This window comes from Camelus bactrianus, chromosome 8 (assembly GCF_048773025.1).
Source record: "Camelus bactrianus isolate YW-2024 breed Bactrian camel chromosome 8, ASM4877302v1, whole genome shotgun sequence".
Taxonomy (NCBI): Eukaryota; Metazoa; Chordata; class Mammalia; order Artiodactyla; family Camelidae; genus Camelus; species Camelus bactrianus.
In genome coordinates this window covers 12732543-12751541 of record NC_133546.1, presented here as the reverse complement: position 1 = coordinate 12751541, position 18999 = coordinate 12732543, and the positions used below count along the sequence as shown (strand labels likewise).

General features: G+C 38.1%; 1 protein-coding gene across 3 annotated transcripts in view; it reads right to left on the bottom strand.

Moving 5' to 3' along the window:
* SYNE1 (spectrin repeat containing nuclear envelope protein 1) overlaps positions 1-18999 on the bottom strand; it is a 427410-nt gene that overhangs the window by 262745 nt on the left and 145666 nt on the right. For all 3 annotated transcript variants that reach the window (XM_074368141.1, XM_074368140.1, XM_074368142.1), the window contains 12 exons: positions 18747-18905; positions 18291-18455; positions 16486-16620; positions 14265-14423; positions 13856-14064; positions 12921-13029; positions 11085-11249; positions 10000-10167; positions 8346-8516; positions 7382-7522; positions 3262-3422; positions 1189-1339 (listed from right to left, as the gene is read on the bottom strand). In XM_074368141.1, coding sequence (XP_074224242.1) covers positions 1189-1339; positions 3262-3422; positions 7382-7522; positions 8346-8516; positions 10000-10167; positions 11085-11249; positions 12921-13029; positions 13856-14064; positions 14265-14423; positions 16486-16620; positions 18291-18455; positions 18747-18905 — 1893 coding nt within the window. The remainder of the gene's footprint in view (positions 1-1188; positions 1340-3261; positions 3423-7381; positions 7523-8345; positions 8517-9999; positions 10168-11084; positions 11250-12920; positions 13030-13855; positions 14065-14264; positions 14424-16485; positions 16621-18290; positions 18456-18746; positions 18906-18999) is intronic.

Below are 18999 nucleotides of genomic sequence, written 5' to 3'. Positions count from 1 at the left end.
AGACCTGGAATTAAGGTTTAAATACTAGTAAAATGAATTAGAGAAAGGATAAATAAATTAGAGAGTGTATGTCAAAAATCTTTGAAAGAAAAAATTGGAGACACAACTATTTAAATGTGCCATTCTTTGTTTTCTTAGAATCTAGTGAAAATGATTAAATGACAACTTTTTAAAACAGTTTGAAGATTAAACATATTTCATGGATATTCTTTAATGGCTGGGCATCTGTTTTTCCTAGTATATCACACAAGACATAAGCCAGACTGCATATACCAGACTCCATGTACCCCTGACTGCAGAAGATGTGTGATAAGCAATGTAATCTTAGCCAAACAATATTGCACCCTCCCACTGTGCACATGGTAATGACTTGCTCTGAGTCATAATGCAAAATGTTCCCTCACCTTGGTATTTATTTTTACTATATTTAGTCAAATGAAATGGCAGAGGGTTTTCCCATTCCAAAAAAGTGAGCTGAGCAAGAAAAAGAAGGGGCTGAATTTTGAAAATGTGTTGAGTAAAAATTGTATAAAAGAAAGAGAAATGAACACTCAGAATTCATTTCTCTCTCAGCCCATTTTTTTTCCCCTTAAGCTACTTGAATGAAGTGGATGATGACAGTCTATGCACATGATTATTTTAGAACTGGGGGATAACGTATCAGAGCATGAGTCCACGTCCCCGAGGTCATCATAAATACCAGCATTAGAGCAATGGGATCTGATTGCTTCACCTCAAGAAAGCAACTTCTCAAACCCCTCCTTGTGGTTGCTGAGGGTAAATGCCACCGATATTTGAGCTAGACATTTAGAACAATTCTTATAAAGTACAGTTGTAGATGACGAATACATTTCATGCGCTATAAATGAATCAAGAGGACACTCTAATGGGGTTAATTCAAAATCCAGGAAAAGAATAATGTAACCATAAAAACATTTTAATGATATTGCACACAGTAATGACTTTGAATGTGTCAGTCAGTCAATATTAATACATAATTTCATCTATAAAGTGTTGCCCAGCATCAATCAGGACCTTTTAGCTCAGCATCTTGTGTGAGTTTAATTTTAACAGCGTCACATAGCAGTGAAAGATTCGTCATGGGGCCAGATAGCATTTGATGAAACATAAGAAAGGTGCTCTTAAAAGCTAGACATGGATTAGAAATGTAACTTGTGAGCAGGTCACCTTGATTTGGTGGATTTGTGTGTCCATGGCAGATGACGAAGTTTCCAAGGCATTGAGTTCTTTTTCTTTCTCAGTTATCCAGACAGACAGGGTCTCAAGATTATTGCCAAAATGATCCCACTTGTTTTTCACCATTTCCATGGTTTTAATACTAAAATTAACCAAATTAAGCAAAAAAAATGCAGTATTTTAACAGAAAACAATAATACATTTTCCTTTAAATCATCAGGTGAAAAGATAGTGAAGATATCTGTGACCATGTCGAAATTGAAACCATTAGAACAGGGGGAGAAAATGCACATTGATCTGAGTTAGTCTGTCAGTTCTCAAGCCTTCCTACCTCCTCCGAGAAAGAGCATTTAACAAGGTGGCGCTATGCTGTTACGGGTGGAATTGTGCTTCGAACAAAATACTGCTGGGTCCAAAGGCTTTGAATTCACGCTAAATCTAGTTAAATTCTGCACGTGACCAGCAGTTGCCAGGACTTATTTTAGCAAACTGTCCATCTAGCTCCCAGTGATCACAGCTTTTCAGCAGTCCTTGACTTTTGTCAACATGATCCTTTTGCTTTTAGAGGAGAGATACTGCAGTGATGTTTTATACTCAAAGAGCTTTATAAAATACATCTTTATGAATCAAGAGAGAGCTTGTAATCTCAATCCCATGCCATGCATGAACTGCTTCTATCATTACAACAAAGCCTGCAATCTATGGGTCTATAATGATTTCAGCTACTCTTAGATGTCTGTATGATCTTGATTCCAAGTGACTATATAAATTCTTGTACATGAGCACCCTAATTGCTTTTAGACAACTTGGGCTTTATTTGTAATAAATCTAGTGAATAAAATTTCAACTCTAGATTCCCAGTTTGTATCAGCTAGGCATATATAACCATGAGATTATGGCTTTCAGTTTAGAAAAAGACTAGGAAAATAAGAGTATATCATTGAACTGTTAAGTCCTTGGGTTAAAAAAAAAAAGAAGCAATTTCCCTGTTTACCAAAAGGCACTTGAAGACATCAAGAAAAGTACAATGGCTCACTGATTGTCAAATTATATAATATTGCAATCTCAAATGTATACCTTGGATGTACCTTTGCTGTCATCAGTACCAGTAACGCAAGGTATATGATATTGCAATTTTTTAATGAAATAAAGATTCAAATGGAAAATCCTACTAGAAGTAGCCTCTTTTATAATAAACTCTAAGTCTTCCTATTTCTACCTTGATGGATGTTTAAAGTTTTAAGTCATCATTTGGTTTAAATAAACTATTTAACAAAATTTAAAGTTTAGACAAATATACAATATTAAGTATCAGGTGCTAATAGTATTAAAAACAAATTTTACATTTTAAAACCTATCTTAGAAATTATGTCCTATACCTTAAGAACAATATGTGTTACTGATTTGCCACTGAATCATATTTAAAATAGAAATGTTCAACCATATTGGCCATATGTTTGTCCCCTCCAAATCTGTGTGTGTGTATATTTTGTACGTAATAGGGTACTATAGGCCAAACGATCCTTTCTTTTTAGATAAACAAACATTAAATGTTTAAAAATAAAATAGATTTTTGAAGTTAATTTTTGGAAACAGTATATCAATCAGGGAGAAGTTGAGTACTGAGGCACTGTGAATCCTGGAGTTGGAAACACTTGTCATATGTGTTTAGGCCTAGAATCTACACAACCAAAATATCTACCCTTCCCTCTAATCGGTGACAGAAGAATAGTACAGTAAAAGAATTATATGAAATACTGGTTCTTTTTTGAGATTCCCTCTCCAATGTATGAAGGCCACTTGAATTTTATAGATATGGCTTTCTAATGAACAGAATTGGTTTACGATGCAAAAACCACATCCCTTATGCTTTTCTGTGCTGTTAGAGACGTTGGATTCTACGTTGGTGATACTTTCTTTTGAATTGTAAGTTGCTTCCTCAAAACATGCTGAAATACACAGACACTTTGAGATTGGAAAAGAATGTTTTGAATACAATATACAGGAAAGAGAGTATGAAACTTTATCTCAGAGAAGAAAGTTTAGGACTTGTCAAGCACATACTCTTCTTCAAGTGTGTCTTCTAATTTTTTGACTTGCTCTTTGATTGACTTGGCCTGCTGCTGAAGCAGCTGCTTATTCCTGGGCCCCAGTGGGATCTCGGAAGCTTCCTTCACAAGATTCTCAGCCTGGACTGCAATACCTTCTGTTCGTTTAGAAAACTCCTGGAAAAAGACATTATAATTGTTAGGACAGCATCTTCTCTGAAACTCTGCTTGCAAATAAACTGCATATACAGCAGACTCTCCCCCAGAATAGATGGATAGATGAATAGATTTAAACATGCATGAATACTGTCATATGATATTCTTAGCAGTAAAACAGACTTACTTTCATTATGGCCAGAATAGACACTCTGTTAAATTATTTTCACTTTATATGATTGAAACCACAACCAGACCTTCATGGTTGGAGAACTACTTTCGGAGTTACCCAACAATTTTCACAAAAATGTCTTCTCAATTGTCTCCTGGTTTGGGTTTATTGTTTAGAATTCCAAGCTGTATTGTAATAATTAACTTGTCCACACATATGTTAGTTTTATTATAGGCCAGTTGGGCAATGGTGATAGTGACTGGGTTTTTTTTTTTTTTTTTTTCAGTCATAAAGACAACAGATTCCTAGACCAATAAATATAAAAACTTATTTATTTAGTTGAAGGATATCTTAGTCAATATAGAGCATCACTGATCTTTAAAGAAACATTTTGTTAAGTAGTTCTATGAAAAGAGCTATAAACTTAACTTAATGCTGTTAAATCTTATTATATATGTATACACACACACCCATATACTATACAAGGGAAAGATGTTTTGAAATAGTCAAACCTGGACTAGGATTCTAGATTTGGTAACTACTATTTATTTTACTTTGACAATTTATTTTTTAGTCTCTTTCATATGAAATGTAGATAGTAATACTTTTCTCATAAGGCTACTCTTAGCATTTCATTAGCAATTTCATTTTTAAATGCCTGGCACTGTGGCGGGTTCCTATTACTGTTTTTTTTTTTTTTATCGTCCTCACATAAAATTGAGAATAAAATGGGTCATAAAGTTCACACACTGATTTTAAATAATGGTGAACTACCTTAATTCAAAAATTAATTTAATATATTTCAGGCACTGGTAAATTTTAGTGATCTCAATTTTGTTAGGTAAATATATTGAATACTGAATTAGAAAAGGTAAACCCAGATAATCTTGAGTGAAAAAAAAATAACTTCATGTCTCATTTCTTCTCCTGCAATATCAGAGGAGGTTTAAGTTTTGATCGATGCCTCTCTCCTAAATAGGTAATGTAAATAATTTTTAAAAGTCAGAATTCTGATAGCCACCTCTTCCCATAAAGTGGCTCTCAAAATTATTACATAATGCCACATAAGAAAGATTTACTATGTAACACTATTGCATCCTCATGTTTGAAAGATTTAATGCCTTCAGAGAAATATCAACATTACTTCAGAGAAATACCCTGCAATTTGAAAGAATAAAAATGAGTAAGTACAGCTTCCTTAGGGTAGAGAGATTTTTAATATCCTAAGATACAGAATTGAATATCACAACATTAATTTATAAGTTATAAGCATCTCCTATTGCATTATGTGAACGAACAGTCTGCAGATTCAACTGTGAAGACTCTGAATCACAGCATTATCTCTCAGAATTCTACAAATAAAATCAGAAATATAAAGTAGTGGGGTTTTTTTTCCCAGCATACTATCTCAGAATCCCATGAATAAAATCGGAAGTTTAAAATAGTGTTTCTCCCCCCCCCACCCCATCTCCTGGTGTTTCCCCGAATCCAGGAGAAAACATGGAGAAAGTAGAGTTATATTTGAAAATCCTTAAATACATTTCATCTAAGAGCCTTTTGTGGGAGCTACATATGGAGAAAATACAACGCAGAGGAATCCAAAGAACAGGATGATGTTGATAAAACCAAATTAAACAAAAATAGAATTACATTGTAAGGTTTTATCTCTAGTCCTAAGAGGAAGACACATGAGTGGCAGCCAGAGGCAGCGGGAAAGAACGGAGTCTGGCATCAGATAGATCTAGAGTTGAAACCAGGCTCTGCCCTTCACTGGCCCCATGACCCTGAGCTACGTAACTCTGCAGATTTTCATTTCCTCATCAGTAAAGCCTTGTTGTGAATATTAAACATGACATTGCTATCAACAGCCTTCCACCCACTGGCGGACAGAAAACACTCAAGTTCCTTAGCACAGCCACTCAAGGGTGGCAACGGGCATGAAGACTGTGTTAACAATGTCAAGCATGCAAAGGAGTAGAGGACAATTATGCTAGATTATGCACTCCTGTGCAGCCGCATATATAAACAATTAGTAAAGGAGCTCAGTTTTCTCTAATGAAAATATAATACAGTGGTTGAGGTTGTGGACTTTAGACTCAGACCTTTTGGGTTTGAATCCCAAACTCACCAGTTAGTAAACCTGAGATCTTGGATAAATTCAGTAACAACTCTGTACCTTATATTTCCTCATATATACAACACGAATAATAAGGGTACCTATTTCTTAGGATTGTTTCGGTGATTAAAGATGATAAACATCAAGTGATTAGTCTAGCAAATAGTATATGTTCAGTAAATGCTACCTCACATGATTAATCTCAACATATGTAAGATTATTGGCTAAAGAGAATTTTAATAATAAGATTAAAAAGATTACATTTGTTTCATCTATAGTTGGCAAACCAATTCAAAGGGATTAGAGCCACAGAGTGTCAGAAACTCTGGATGGAACCCACATAGAACACCCATATGATCATTAACTAAATAAATATGTTTGTGTTTATAAAAAACACCTGATATAGTTTAATATGTAAAATAATTGAAATTAAAAATTAAAAACAAACATAAATTTCTATTTAAATGGCCGAAAAAATCATATAGAATTGAAAGACTCTGTGATCTTATAAAACTTCAAACTCATCAGTGAGCTAATAATAGGATAAATAATGACAAATTAGCAGTACAAGAGACACAGAAGGCTTTTACTGGTGAGACAATAGAAGCACGGGGTTTACATGCTAAAGGCTATGAAAGGATGGATGTAAGAGTTGTCTTCTTCATACACTGACTAACAAAATTCTATACTAAATCAGTCTTTCTATTAACCCCAAACACATGCAATAAGAGCCAAAGGGACTGGTACCACTCCTCTAAATGCTTACATGAATTCATTGGTCTGCTCTGAGTGTCCAGGTATTTGAGCTTACAGGGTTTAGCTTACCAAGCACACCTATTGAATAGCAAATATGGGATGTCCCACTGGAGCTTCACACTTAGTATGTTCAAAACCGAGTTGGTCACCTTCCCCCACAACAGCTATTCCTTCGAGTTCCCATCTCACTCCCACTGTCTATGTCAGACGAACTCAGAACCTTGGGTATCATCTTTCCTTCACTCTCTGTCTCTTCTGCGTCCGTCCTCATGCACTGATTGCCACCCCCCATTCCTCACCTTCATGTTGCTGTTCATATACACATGCAACAATTTTATAATTAAGTCTCATGGCTCCAGACTTTCACCCTTTCAATTTTCTACACCTGCTTAAAAACTCATCTCCCTAAAGTACAGCTCTGGTCATGTTTAAGGACTCCATGTTGCCTAGAGAGTAATGCGTTAGGCCTTCAAGAGTCTTTATGATGTGGCCCAACTTTCCTTTACAACTTCACTTCCCTTTTTCTGCTTTACAACACAGAATCCCCACTTTTCACTCTTTTATACTTTATGCCATTTTCCATTGCAGGAATGCTGGTTTTCTACCCCAAATTCTGCTTTCCTATGCTGTATCTGCCCTTCAAGATGCAGTTAAAAATATCACTGCATTCAGAGAGATGTTTTAGAAATTAACCCATCTATTAGGCAATTAACCATTTCCCAGTTCAATAAAAATGTTCCCTCAGATCTCGATGTTTAAATTGTATTTACGCTTTTATTCCCCAGAGTAACTTGACCAACGTGTTGAAGAGTGGATCATAAATAAAAAGAATTGATTAAATGAATAATTATAATAATTCATGTAATAATGAAATAGAAACACAGTTTTGCTTCAGAATAATGAGTACTAAGGGACTACATGGTCTTGCTAATATACCTTTGTTTGTTCCAGTTCTGAAGATAAGCTTTCCAAACTGCTAAAACTCAAGAAGCGCTCATGGCTGGAACCTGTTTGAAAAAGGTATCTGACCACTGTCTCTTTGTTTGTTTCAAATCTCTCCCATTTCCTTAATGTGACCTAAATATGAAAAAATAAACAACACATAATGTTACAAATTATCAGAATGTATCACAAAATACTGTCACATTTCCATTCGTTAGGCTGTTAACTTCTAGTCAACTCTGGTTCAAGTTTTAAACAGTTATGCTAAATAAGGATGACCCTAATATCTTCCACAAGAATTTCCCTCTTGAGTCTCAGTTCATCTCCAAAAAGAGGATGTGTAGCCTAGAACTCTGAGTTTTCTATCTTCTGTAAAGTGCTATGAATCTAAGGATATTACTCAACTGTAGACAAGGGACAAGAAACTTTCCCAATGTATCTCAAAAAAAGAAAGGATGAAGGGAAAGATAGAAAAGAGAAGGGAGAGAGAGAAGGAAGGGGAGTGGGCAGTGAGTAGGTGGGAAAAAAAGTTCAAAAAATTTTCTAAGGTAATGTGTCAAGGGCACAATAAAGCACAAAAGTGTGACTACTGGACTGTCCAGAAAAGTGAGATTATCCAATGTAAATCTCTGGATTCAGACAAGTGTGGATTAAAATCCTGGCTTTATTACTGACCACTGCTCTGTGATTTCAGGTAAAATCCTCAAACTCTTTGTTTTTAAGCACCCACAGTTGGCAAAAGTGCTAATTACAGCATTCACCTCATTAAGCTGATGCTACCATTAAAAGAGAGCACTCATGTAAATGCTGAATAGAATACCGGTACATTAAATGCGGGAATAATAAATTATGTTTCCTTCCGCTAATATGAGATGTAAGCAGTGACCCGGAAGTTAACACAGCCTGTGACTTCCGGCCCAGAAGTTGTTGACACAGCCCGTGACTTCCGGCCTCCCACCTGGATGCGGCGTTCCTGCTTCTCCCGGCTGTGCTCCACGCTGTCCAGGGTGCTCTCCAGCTTCCGCAGCTCCTCTCGGACCCGGCCGGGCAGCCCACCTTCTCCCTGCCGAGCCTGCGCAATCTGCTGCTGCACGTCCCTCTTCTTTGCGGAGATTCTCTTTGTCTTTTGCTAGAAGCATTTGTTCAATAGATGGATAGAAAGGTTAACTCTCTAAGCAGCTAAGCAGGGACATAAGCACACACACTTTAATGGAGGTAAAGAAAGATACACTCTTTGGCAGCCAGAGCCGAAACCACATTTTAAACTTAAGATGAATAGTTAAGATGGTAATGAAAGCTCTATAGTAATCAAAGATGGGCATTATTTATAAACGTTTTGTGTTTTTAATGGTAAACAACGTAATCAATCCAGACTTAGTGCTTTAATTGTGTGCAAATTTAGACAGTATTTAATTTTTTTGTGCAATACTCCAGATGGAATTTGGAAAACTATTCATTTGACATAATTCTCCTTGAAGAACTATTTTCTGCCTAAAAACACAAAGTCCCAACTCCAAGTTTTTAAGGCATTTATGCTGTAAAAATGCTAATATCAAGAGATTTAATCCCAGAGTATATTCAGAATGATTAATATGCTGAGATATTTGGGGAAAGTTGTGTTTTAAAATAAACTTTTTTATTGAAGTATAATGTACAAAAAGGATGGTGCACAAATCTCAATATACAGCTTATGGCTTTTCACAAAGTAAACACGCTCATAACCAAACATCTGGTCTAAAAAATGTGGAGTCTTTAAATATTAATGTAGATATCTATCATCTCATAATTCTCTGACTTAAAGTAAATGGAAACCCAAACAACACTTTTACAATGATTGATAACAGCGTAACACTAACCGTTAATTTTTTTGAACTCACACCCTTTTGATAATTATTGAGTAATAAAGCCTAAAGCCTACTCTTTTACACCTACTTGTAATGCAATTTCCATTTTTATGTATTACATATAAAATTAACTAACATTTCCTGTACATTAAGTTAGCTAAAATTTTGTCATTAGAATATTTAATTTGAATCATACTTCCACTTATATTGAGTTTGACAAGTAAAGTTGATTAAAACTGTTAACAACAAAAGGTGTACCAGAACATCTTTACTTCCAGTTCTAGTCCTTTGTAGGATCTGCTCTTCAGAAAGGCCTGGTACTTCATATAATTTATAAATTCTCAAGCTAGGATATACCAAAGTTATAAACTGAAGAGCAAGACTGTAACATAATGCAAGAACAGCGGTCTCAAGTATGAAGCAACTTGTTTCTCTCTCTGTTTTCCTTCTCGGTCATTAAAGGAACAATTTAGCAAGTTTTATGATGGTTTTCATAGCTAAATCAACTTTCCTTCCACAATATTCCTCCAGCATTTTGGTATTATCAAATCAGTCTGGCTGATCATTTATCTTGCAGGATATTATGAAATACTTAATATTTAATAGAACAGAAGTGTCAAACTCTTTTAACTATTCAACTGGGTTCCCTCCCGAGCTCCCCATCATCCCCCTCCAGTCAGTGGATAGACTTACTACTCTTCATTTCTCTGGTTCTGTCAGTAACTAATCAACTTCGCATAAATGCACTGGAGTAAACTGGCATCCTACCTGGTGATGAAGGAGTAGCTGCTGTGCTTCAAACAGATTTTCAGTGTCCAAGATCTTCTCGGCTTGTTCCTGGATTTCTTTAGAGCCAGTAATTAACTCTTCAAGGGAACTTTTAACTATTTCTTTGTACTGGACACAATCTCCAAAGTTGCTTACCATCTTTTCAACCTAGATTTTCATGAAAAATCAATCAAACTGTTTAGATTAGGGACATCTATAGAGAATTCCAGATCTTCAGAATCAGGGAACCATAAGTCATCCAAGTGATGATTTTCCCACGTACGCTTATAAATGATTTCAGGAAATACCGGTAACTATCTGTTGTACTTTACATTCTTGCATTATCTTCCCATGTACAAACTCATCAGATTCATAGGACACACTGTTCAGCACAAATATTCTTGCCAAAGTTGGAAGGGGTGGGGCCCTGCCTGAATTGAAGTAGATGGGTTTGTAGAGTTTAAATCTACAAAGGACTATAAACATTTAAATGTAGATCAAGAAGTTTAAAATGAGTAGGGCTTACCTAAAAGTGATGTTACTGGCCTGCTGACTCATCATGAGTATTTTATGATTACCAGCTATCAGTTACTGAGCATTTACTGTTCTAGGCACTGTAGTAAGTGCTTCACGTACATTATTGCATTCAATCTTGATGCCACCTTTTGGGGTAAGCATTTTTAGCCCTGTTTTATAAGTATAGATATCAAGTCCCAGAGATTTCAAATGACAAGTTCATGGTTACATAGGAAGTGAGGTATCAGAGTTAAATTCTAATGTTGGGTTTATTTGACTCTCAGGCCTTAAATTGACCATGAAATAATGCGTCTAGTAAGAGTAAAAAGTGTGGATCTGTAAGCTTTGTACTTTAATTGGAGATCATTACCATGAACTAACATATCCAATGATGGTAAGGACCATAAATCAAACATCCTGCTCATCTTCTCCACTAATCTTCAGGTGGACTATTCTGTTCCAACTACACTTTCTTTATAAAATTACTGTTACCCTACAACCCAAAGAGAAGGAACCTTCCAGATTCCTCACCTAGAACTGTTTATTTAGAGTGTGAGTAAATGGTTTACCTCTGACAGCAAAGTCCCGAGAGCCTTGAAGGAACTAGATAATTTTGCCAGCTCATCTCCTTGCTTTTGGGCTTCATTCTCAGAAGAAACTTCAGTCAAAATTTTAAGCCTGGATTTCAGCCAGCTGAGAGTCTCACCCTTTTTGGTAACACCATCTCTGATCTCCTGGAATGAAAGAGCACCTTTGATGAATAAAATACAACTGGGAATCATAACTTTGCAGCAAGAAAGGACTCAACCTAAGAAGGTTTGTAAGACAGAGGTAGGAGAGCCAGGAATTCATTCACCAGAGGAGTGTTTGCTTATTTCACTTTCTGTTCACATCTTCAACAAAAGTCTACAAGGGCTAGGAAGAAATATTTCCCCAATGCCAATACCTGAAGTGTAAAAATCAATCCTATCTACACCAAAAAAAAAAAAAAAATTACCTTCATAATTAGATGACTAGATATTTATAGATATTTCCTTGGTCACAACAAATTTTCTCCTAAAAGTACTGCAGAGGAGTATGTGACACCAAGATTGGGAATTATAATGTAGAATAAACTTTGTTACCTTATTTTCTGTGAGCTGCAAGGAACATGGTATTTTTTGAAAAAAGGATGGAAGAGTCCTTTTTAGTTAGTTGACTTCTTTTGTAGAAGAGCTTTCTTGTTGAATATTATTGTGGATGCCCTAAAGATTTATTTTAATTTCATTAACTCATATTTTATGCCTCACTTTGGTTAGCTTTTGGAAGTCAATACCCCAACAGTAAGATGCACAAACAGGAACACAGCTCTAATCCAGGAAGGGAGGGCTGATTGGCCAAGAGAATGCCAGAAGAACTCTGGGCCTCAGTCCTGGCAGGGCTAGGGACCAGGAAAGGGGTGATTGGAGCAGCCTGTCCCTTCTACATCCGCTCTGAGTTGCACAAGGACGATGGCCTCCAATCACGTGTGCTGTTACAAGAGGGTTTTACAGGGCAAACGTATTTGGAGAGAAACGGTTGGTTTTAGAAGCAAGAGATTTCTTCATTCTAAGGTGTGATTTAAAAAAAAAAAAGATGTGATTTTTGTTTTCCTTTTTTGGTATTAAAACAGCAGTCAATAGCAAATACAGATATTCTTTCAGAGGCATAGATGGTATCGTTGAGCACCTCTAGCAAGTAAGGGGATTACACATTCAACAGGGAAAAACGGAAATCAGACAATAGGAATAGAAAGGAAATACACTCTCATTAACAGCAGCTCTGTGACTTACAAGGGTTCAATATGTTGAAAGATAAAGAATGTTCACAATAACCTGTGTCTACAAAACCAAGAGCCAAGCTGTGTGACAACCCCAGAATGCAAACTGGGTTCAGGCCTGAGGTTCTGTCGCCCTGGCTGAGTTTATCAGGCTCCACCCACGCTCACAGGGGTTCATTCAATCCAGGCTGCAAGTGACATCGAAATGATGCTCAGAAACCTTGCCCAACTCCCTCATTTTCTGTAACCTGGTTCTGAGTGGCTGAAGATATTTAAAAACCTATAGTGTTCTTGTTTCCTCTGACAATTCTTCAATGTCTGCTGTGTTGTATGCCCATGCATGTAATTTTCCTCTCAGGAATCCCCATTAGCTAAAGATGCCTAAGAGGCACCACTGAGCATGACTAAATCTCAAAGCTAACGATGATTCAACAGGAAAAAACCCCTACTGTTCTCCCCAGTAACAGGAGGAGACTTATTTTAAGACAAATTTCAGGAAGTTATTTTTTTTTATAGAAAGAAAACAAGACATCAGTTAGAATGTTAACTTTTTTTTTTTTTTTATTAATGGGTATTTTCCAGTAACAAAATATGGCCGAGAACTTACCTCTACAGCACGTTTAACCTCTCCATGGTTGGCAGTATCGATGGCCTCGTTTTTAATCCCCTTCAGTTGGGTCTCCTTTGTAGAGATCCAACAGGAAAACTCAGAAATTCTGAAATAGCACAAGTATTTTCTTATCAAAGGGAGAAAATATCCCAATGGTCAGAACAGATTTTTTATTTTGAATTTATTTATGGAAATTTAACAGTCAACTGATTAGAAAATTGGTTAGCAAATTTAATTCTACTGATTAGCAAACTGATGAACACATTTCCTGGAAAAGTTTCCTTTAACATGGAGCTCAGGGCAGGGTGGCTGCCCCTGTGCTCAGTCATGTGAAGGAAAAAGAAAGCAGAGCAGACCTCAGCTGCCAAAGAAGATGTCCCAGAGCCCGGAACCTGGGAGAAGGAAGGTACTAGGTTTCTATGGAGGAAAAGGAATACTTTTGAAACATAAGGCCTGCAAAGTCTGGTTCCCTGTTACGTATGTAAAGTCAGCATATAGATACATCTTTTTTCTTGAAATTGTAATTGAATTTTTTCATTAAAAGTAGATGATCTACTTTTTCATTAAAATTAAAGGTGTTGCACTTTGTGTTACTCTGGCTTCACGTGTCTGCACCAGATTGGGCCAGAAAGCCCCCAGGTCTCTCTGGGGGGACATGAGGAAATCAGGGAGAAAGAGAATTGCCTAATTCTGCTTCAAAGAAATAACACCTGGGTCACTTGGAAATAAAGTGTTTCATCCCGTTTCTGACTGAAACTCATTCTTTTTTATTAAACAAAGCAGTTTTGTACTAGAGCATGCACAAGATCCCACAATCTGATTTTCTTTATTGCGTAAGATGAAACATACATCACTGCCTGTTTTGCAGTGCTGTCTGAGTTAACAGAATTAGGAGAGGCTACATCCTGCTCTGGGAGCAACCCCAAGACTACCTGCCACTGTAGTCCTTCCACTTGTCCGGGTTCTCCACCAGCTTGGCGTAGGTGCCGCCAATGGCCGCTCTGAGCTCCTTGAGGGTCACGTGACAGGTCTCAGGCGTGTTCCGGACTGGGTCCCGGACCGGGAGTTTCAGACACAGTTCTTCAATGAGCTGTAGCCTTTTCTCACAGACATGATGAGGACCTTTGTCACCGAAGAAGACCTAGTGAGCGATAAACATTTATATATTCCCTGTGAGAATCCACACAAGGCTTTCCTATTTTCCTAGCAGATTCCTGTCTGGTCTAGCAGTGTAATGTAATGACGTTATCGAGTGTTTTCAGACCCAAATGAAAGTATCAGTTCTATCCTGAAGTAACCTTGTGACTCCTCCTGACGGCACCCGGGGCGTGTGGGACGTACCCTGTGCTCTTTGATGATCTTCTCACTGCCTTCCTGGGGCACCAGCTTGGTCTCTCGGTCCAGCTCAGCTCTGCATTCTTCCACAGATTCTAAAAACCTGTTCTTCTCCACCTCAATCTTCAGATGAAGCAAATGATACGGAGCTTCTCCTTGAAGATCCTACATTGCATAGGAAGATTCAGAAATATAGGGTACCATTCCTGATTACGTACATTTCCAACAGAGGCGGCAAAAACCGTAAAACGGTCCCTGCAGGGCCGATGTGATTTAATCCCTAACTGTCTGCATCTGGCCGCTGTGCTTTGTATGTTTCTAAGTACTGGGACCACAGCGGATCTTTTCAGCCTGCCGTGAGTTGGGTGTTTCCACAGTGATTATTCTATTTAATTTTTGCAATAGCCCCACACAGAGTTAACGCTCCTATTTTAAAGATTAGACCAGTGAGGCTTGGAGTTAAGTAGAAAAGCTGGATTTGAATCTAAATTTAAATCATGCACTGATTCCGCATACCCTCTCCCTAGCACGGGTCCTTTTTAATTTTGTCAAAAGCCCTGTGAAGTAGGAGGAACAGACATTATACTCATTACACAAGGGGGACAACTCAAGGAAGCCTTATTAGTGAAAAAGCCAGGATTAAGCAGCCCATGGCTCTGATCACCTGCCATGTCCTCTTTCCCTTGGAGCATATATTGAGAAAACAAGCAGGCCAGCACGCAACAATTTTACATTCTTTTCTGATACAAGTATAAGCTTCATCGTTTCCTTTAGTCCTAGTTTATTACTTTAAGCAACTTGTCTCCTATAGCATTTAAAAGATTCCCTTTAAAGTAAAACACTAAGATAAATGAAATGTGAGTTGGGGCTTTGGAAAGACCAGAACATCCTATATCCTAGAGAGCTTAATGTAAGTGTGTATATAAAATAAAACACAGCCCTCAATTACAGTCTCTTTTCCATAGTGCATTTATGATATGTTGAGCCTTAAAGATGTCTTTAAAAAGTTGGATTTCTTTAAGAATTTTTTTTTTAATTTTCAAATTTAGCAAGTAAAAAAGTTATTTCTTGGACTGTGTTTTTCTTATGCAAAGGGCTGATGTTTTTAGTCTGTGCTACTAAGATTGAAAAAAAAAAAATCCAGAAAGTAACACAACCTGATGGAGAGTGTTCTAGCTGCCTAGCTTCTGGACCCCAGGACTCCTTCATTAATACATGTGCAATTCACCACTCAGTATTCCCTGGTGACAGCGCTTGTCAGTCCGCTGCTAGAGTGGGCTCCCTCCAGCCTGCCTCGAGGACCACAGCCGCCAAAGGGCCTCTGGTACAGTGTGGCTGCTTCCCCTGAGATGCAGATTCTGAAGTCGGCTTCCACCTGACAGGCCCTGTGCAGGTCACCAAAGTCTGCCTGAGCCCAGAGGATCCCTGGACACTGCCCCTACCCCCCTACCCCCAGCCACCGCCCTCAGATCTCTGCTGCTCCTTTAAGGTCCTAACTCAAAACTAATGACTTGCTTCACTCTTTTCTGCTCTTCAAGTGGGCCCATTTCTCTCCTTCAAAGCTTTCATAAAAGCATTACTTACACTTATTATTACATTTGGACTTATTATAGTTTAACTTTTATTATTTTGCAACTAATTATCTCCCTTATTGGACTCTAAGCTCTTTGGGAAAAAAAGATTATGCTGTGTTCATCATTGAATCCTTAACCAATAAATGTTTTTATTTGTATTTTTTAAATCATAATAATCTAACCCACACAGTAAAATACTTGAAAAAGCAAATATACATGTATATATCTACATGATACATAAATGCACATATTTATATATATATATATATGTTATATATATTATTATGTTAGGTATACTACTGAAATTATGAAACATATCATAATTTCAGTAGTATACCTAACATCACTAAGATGAGAAGAGTTTATGAAATGTTGCTGAATTAGTTCAAAGCCTTGACATTTCTGCCTCTCAAAAATAATCAGGAAAAGGAAAAGAGTACTCTTAAGTAATATGATAAAACTGGTGCAACTTAAAAAAAATAGGAAAAACAAAATTTCTATCATATTTTATCCAGTTTTATTCAAGTTCAGTTTCTTCAATGGGAAAAGCAACGGCAGTGACTGACCATGAACTTCTATGAACTGGACCTCCACGCCCTCGTGCTCTGTCCCACCATCGTGACAAAGGACGCTCCCATCAAGTCCTGACCCACCTTCCACTGTTTGTGGAGTTTCCTCACAGCTTCCTGCAGGCCCTGCTGCTCCTGCTCGGGGAGGATGTCCGTGAGTTCGTCACAAGCCTTCAGGAACGCGTTGAGCACCCTCTGATCCAGCTGACTGAAAAACTCCTGCCGAGGAGACGGGGACAGTGGTTAAGAGTGCTGGGCAGAGTCACAGGCAGCATCAGACACCAGATGGTGAAGGAGTCGCCTCTGAACCAGCCTCTCAGCCAGCTGCTGCCCTCCTCAAACCTTCTGGGCAACAATCAAATATTTTTTTCTTTCAGGAATGAATTAAAATTATCTCTAGTTGTGAGTCAGAAGCCACTGTCTCTGAAATTTAATGGGGACTTTTTATTTTTTAGGAAAAAAATACTTTGCAGTTTTCAAATTTGGTAGAATATTCTAGAAAGCCAGTGGGAGAGTCTAAAACCTTGATTCCATAGTGATGAGAGTTCTAGATCCTGTTCAGTAAAAAATCAGAAGAATAGAGGCCAGGCCTGTGCCTCACAGTTCTTTGTTTCCGAATTGCAGTGTGTTCCAGGCCTCGTTGGTTCATTATGGGCCATTTCCACATTCCCACCAAGCGCAAACCCAGGAACCACTACAAACAGTACATTGCCCCACCCAACCAAATTCCTGTGTTGAAGCCCTAAGCTGTAGTGTGAGGGTATTTGGAGGTGGGGCCTTTGGGAGGTGATTAGGTTTAGATGAGGTCAAGAGGGTGGACCCCTCATGGTGGAATTAGTGCCTTTATCCAGAGAGACAGCAAAGCTCTTACTCTCCATCTTCCTCTGCCTTGTGAGGACACAGTGAGAAGCTGACAGTCTGCACACCAGGAAGAGTCCTCACCAGAACCCAGCCAGGTGGGTGCCCTGATCTCAGACTTCCAGCTTCCAGAACTGTGAGAAAATAAATCCCTTTTGCTTAAGCCACCCAGTCTGTGTATTTTTTTATGGCAGCCTGAGCAGATGAACAGAACACGTGCACATACACACACGACTGAGCCTCACACAGTCTCAGATTATGTATGCAGAGATATTTTGAAACAACAGTGATTCAAAAGAGAAAGTGCCACGCTGCAGAGATGTATAAACTTGAACGAGATGTTGGATGATCAAAGACATTGACTCTAAATTCAATCAGCGGTATCACAAATACATTGCGTTCATCATTTGACAGTGTGGTTTATACAAACATCCACCGAAATTTCAGGAAAAATAACTCAAAACATATATTCTCAGAGGGTCCATCATCTCTGCACACCATTTAATAGATTACTAATATTCCTGATACTGAGATGATTTAAATAAGTAGGACTGACAGAAAGACAGCTTCACAACACTGGGGCAAGTTGTAGACTAGCTACTAAACTTCAAATGACAGGGCAAATTTATGACATGAGCACAAAGACTTGGCCATCTAGCTAAAATCTTCTCTTAAAAAGAATATGTTGGTTATGAAAGTTTTTCAGCTAAACAGTGAATTAGTAACTTGGAGAGCCTGGATTACCTATCCTGTGATTCTCCACTACTCTAAGAATGGCCAGTTGTAAGGCAGCTCATCAGTTGCTCTTGGAGTTCTTTTTGATGCCTTTTCTCTGGGTCTCACACCTAAAAAGTTTCTGCCTTCCTAACTCACTTCTCCTCCTCACTCGCCTCCTCCTCCTCCTTCTTCCCTCTCCCTCTGTCTCTCTCTCCCTCTCCTTCTCTGTGTTAGATCAGAATGCTCTGTTTATTTTCTATCCAAGGTGGCCTGCCTACGTCCCCAGGTCAAGTGCCCACCCGCAATGCACTCACTGTGTGTCTTTTCAGGAGGTCTTCTGGATTCCCCTTTTCCTCCAGGCCCTCCTGTGCGATCCTCAACACCTTCTCCAGCTCTGCTCGAGACTCCTCAAATTTCTTCATCAAGCGGCTGTTCGTTTCCACGTGTTTCTTCCAATCGCCAGTTTTCTTTACCATATTCTTGATTTTAAAAAAAATAATCACAATGGGATGCTGCTCTCTCATTACTGAAAATACCATTTTGTTAAAGAGTATTGTTTCCTTCAAAAAACACTTGGAAATACATATCACTATGATAGGAATAACCCTTTTAATATTAATTAATATTAGAGAAAGAAGTAAAATGAGTTTCCAAACACCAGTAGACGAGGAGTCTTTTAGCAAGAGTGAAGGCATGGAACGCGGTGACTACGAGTCCTGGTCCTCAGAACTCTGCCTCGCTCACGTCTCTAAAGTGGGTGAAGAACTCACCTGAAAAGCAACGTGCACATCCGCAACCTGTCTCTGGAGCTTCGTCTGATCAAAATGCTTTAACACGTTGCTCAAGGTCACAAACTTTTGAACACTATGACTGCCTTTCTCAATTTGGGTCATGGCTTTCTTACAGCTTTCTTGACAAGCTAATAGTTCCTGCAAGGAAAGGAAAGCCACACAACACTGTTTAAAAGGGCAAGAGAGAGAGTAGCTGTTACAAAACATGAACATCATTATTCAGCTTTTAGGC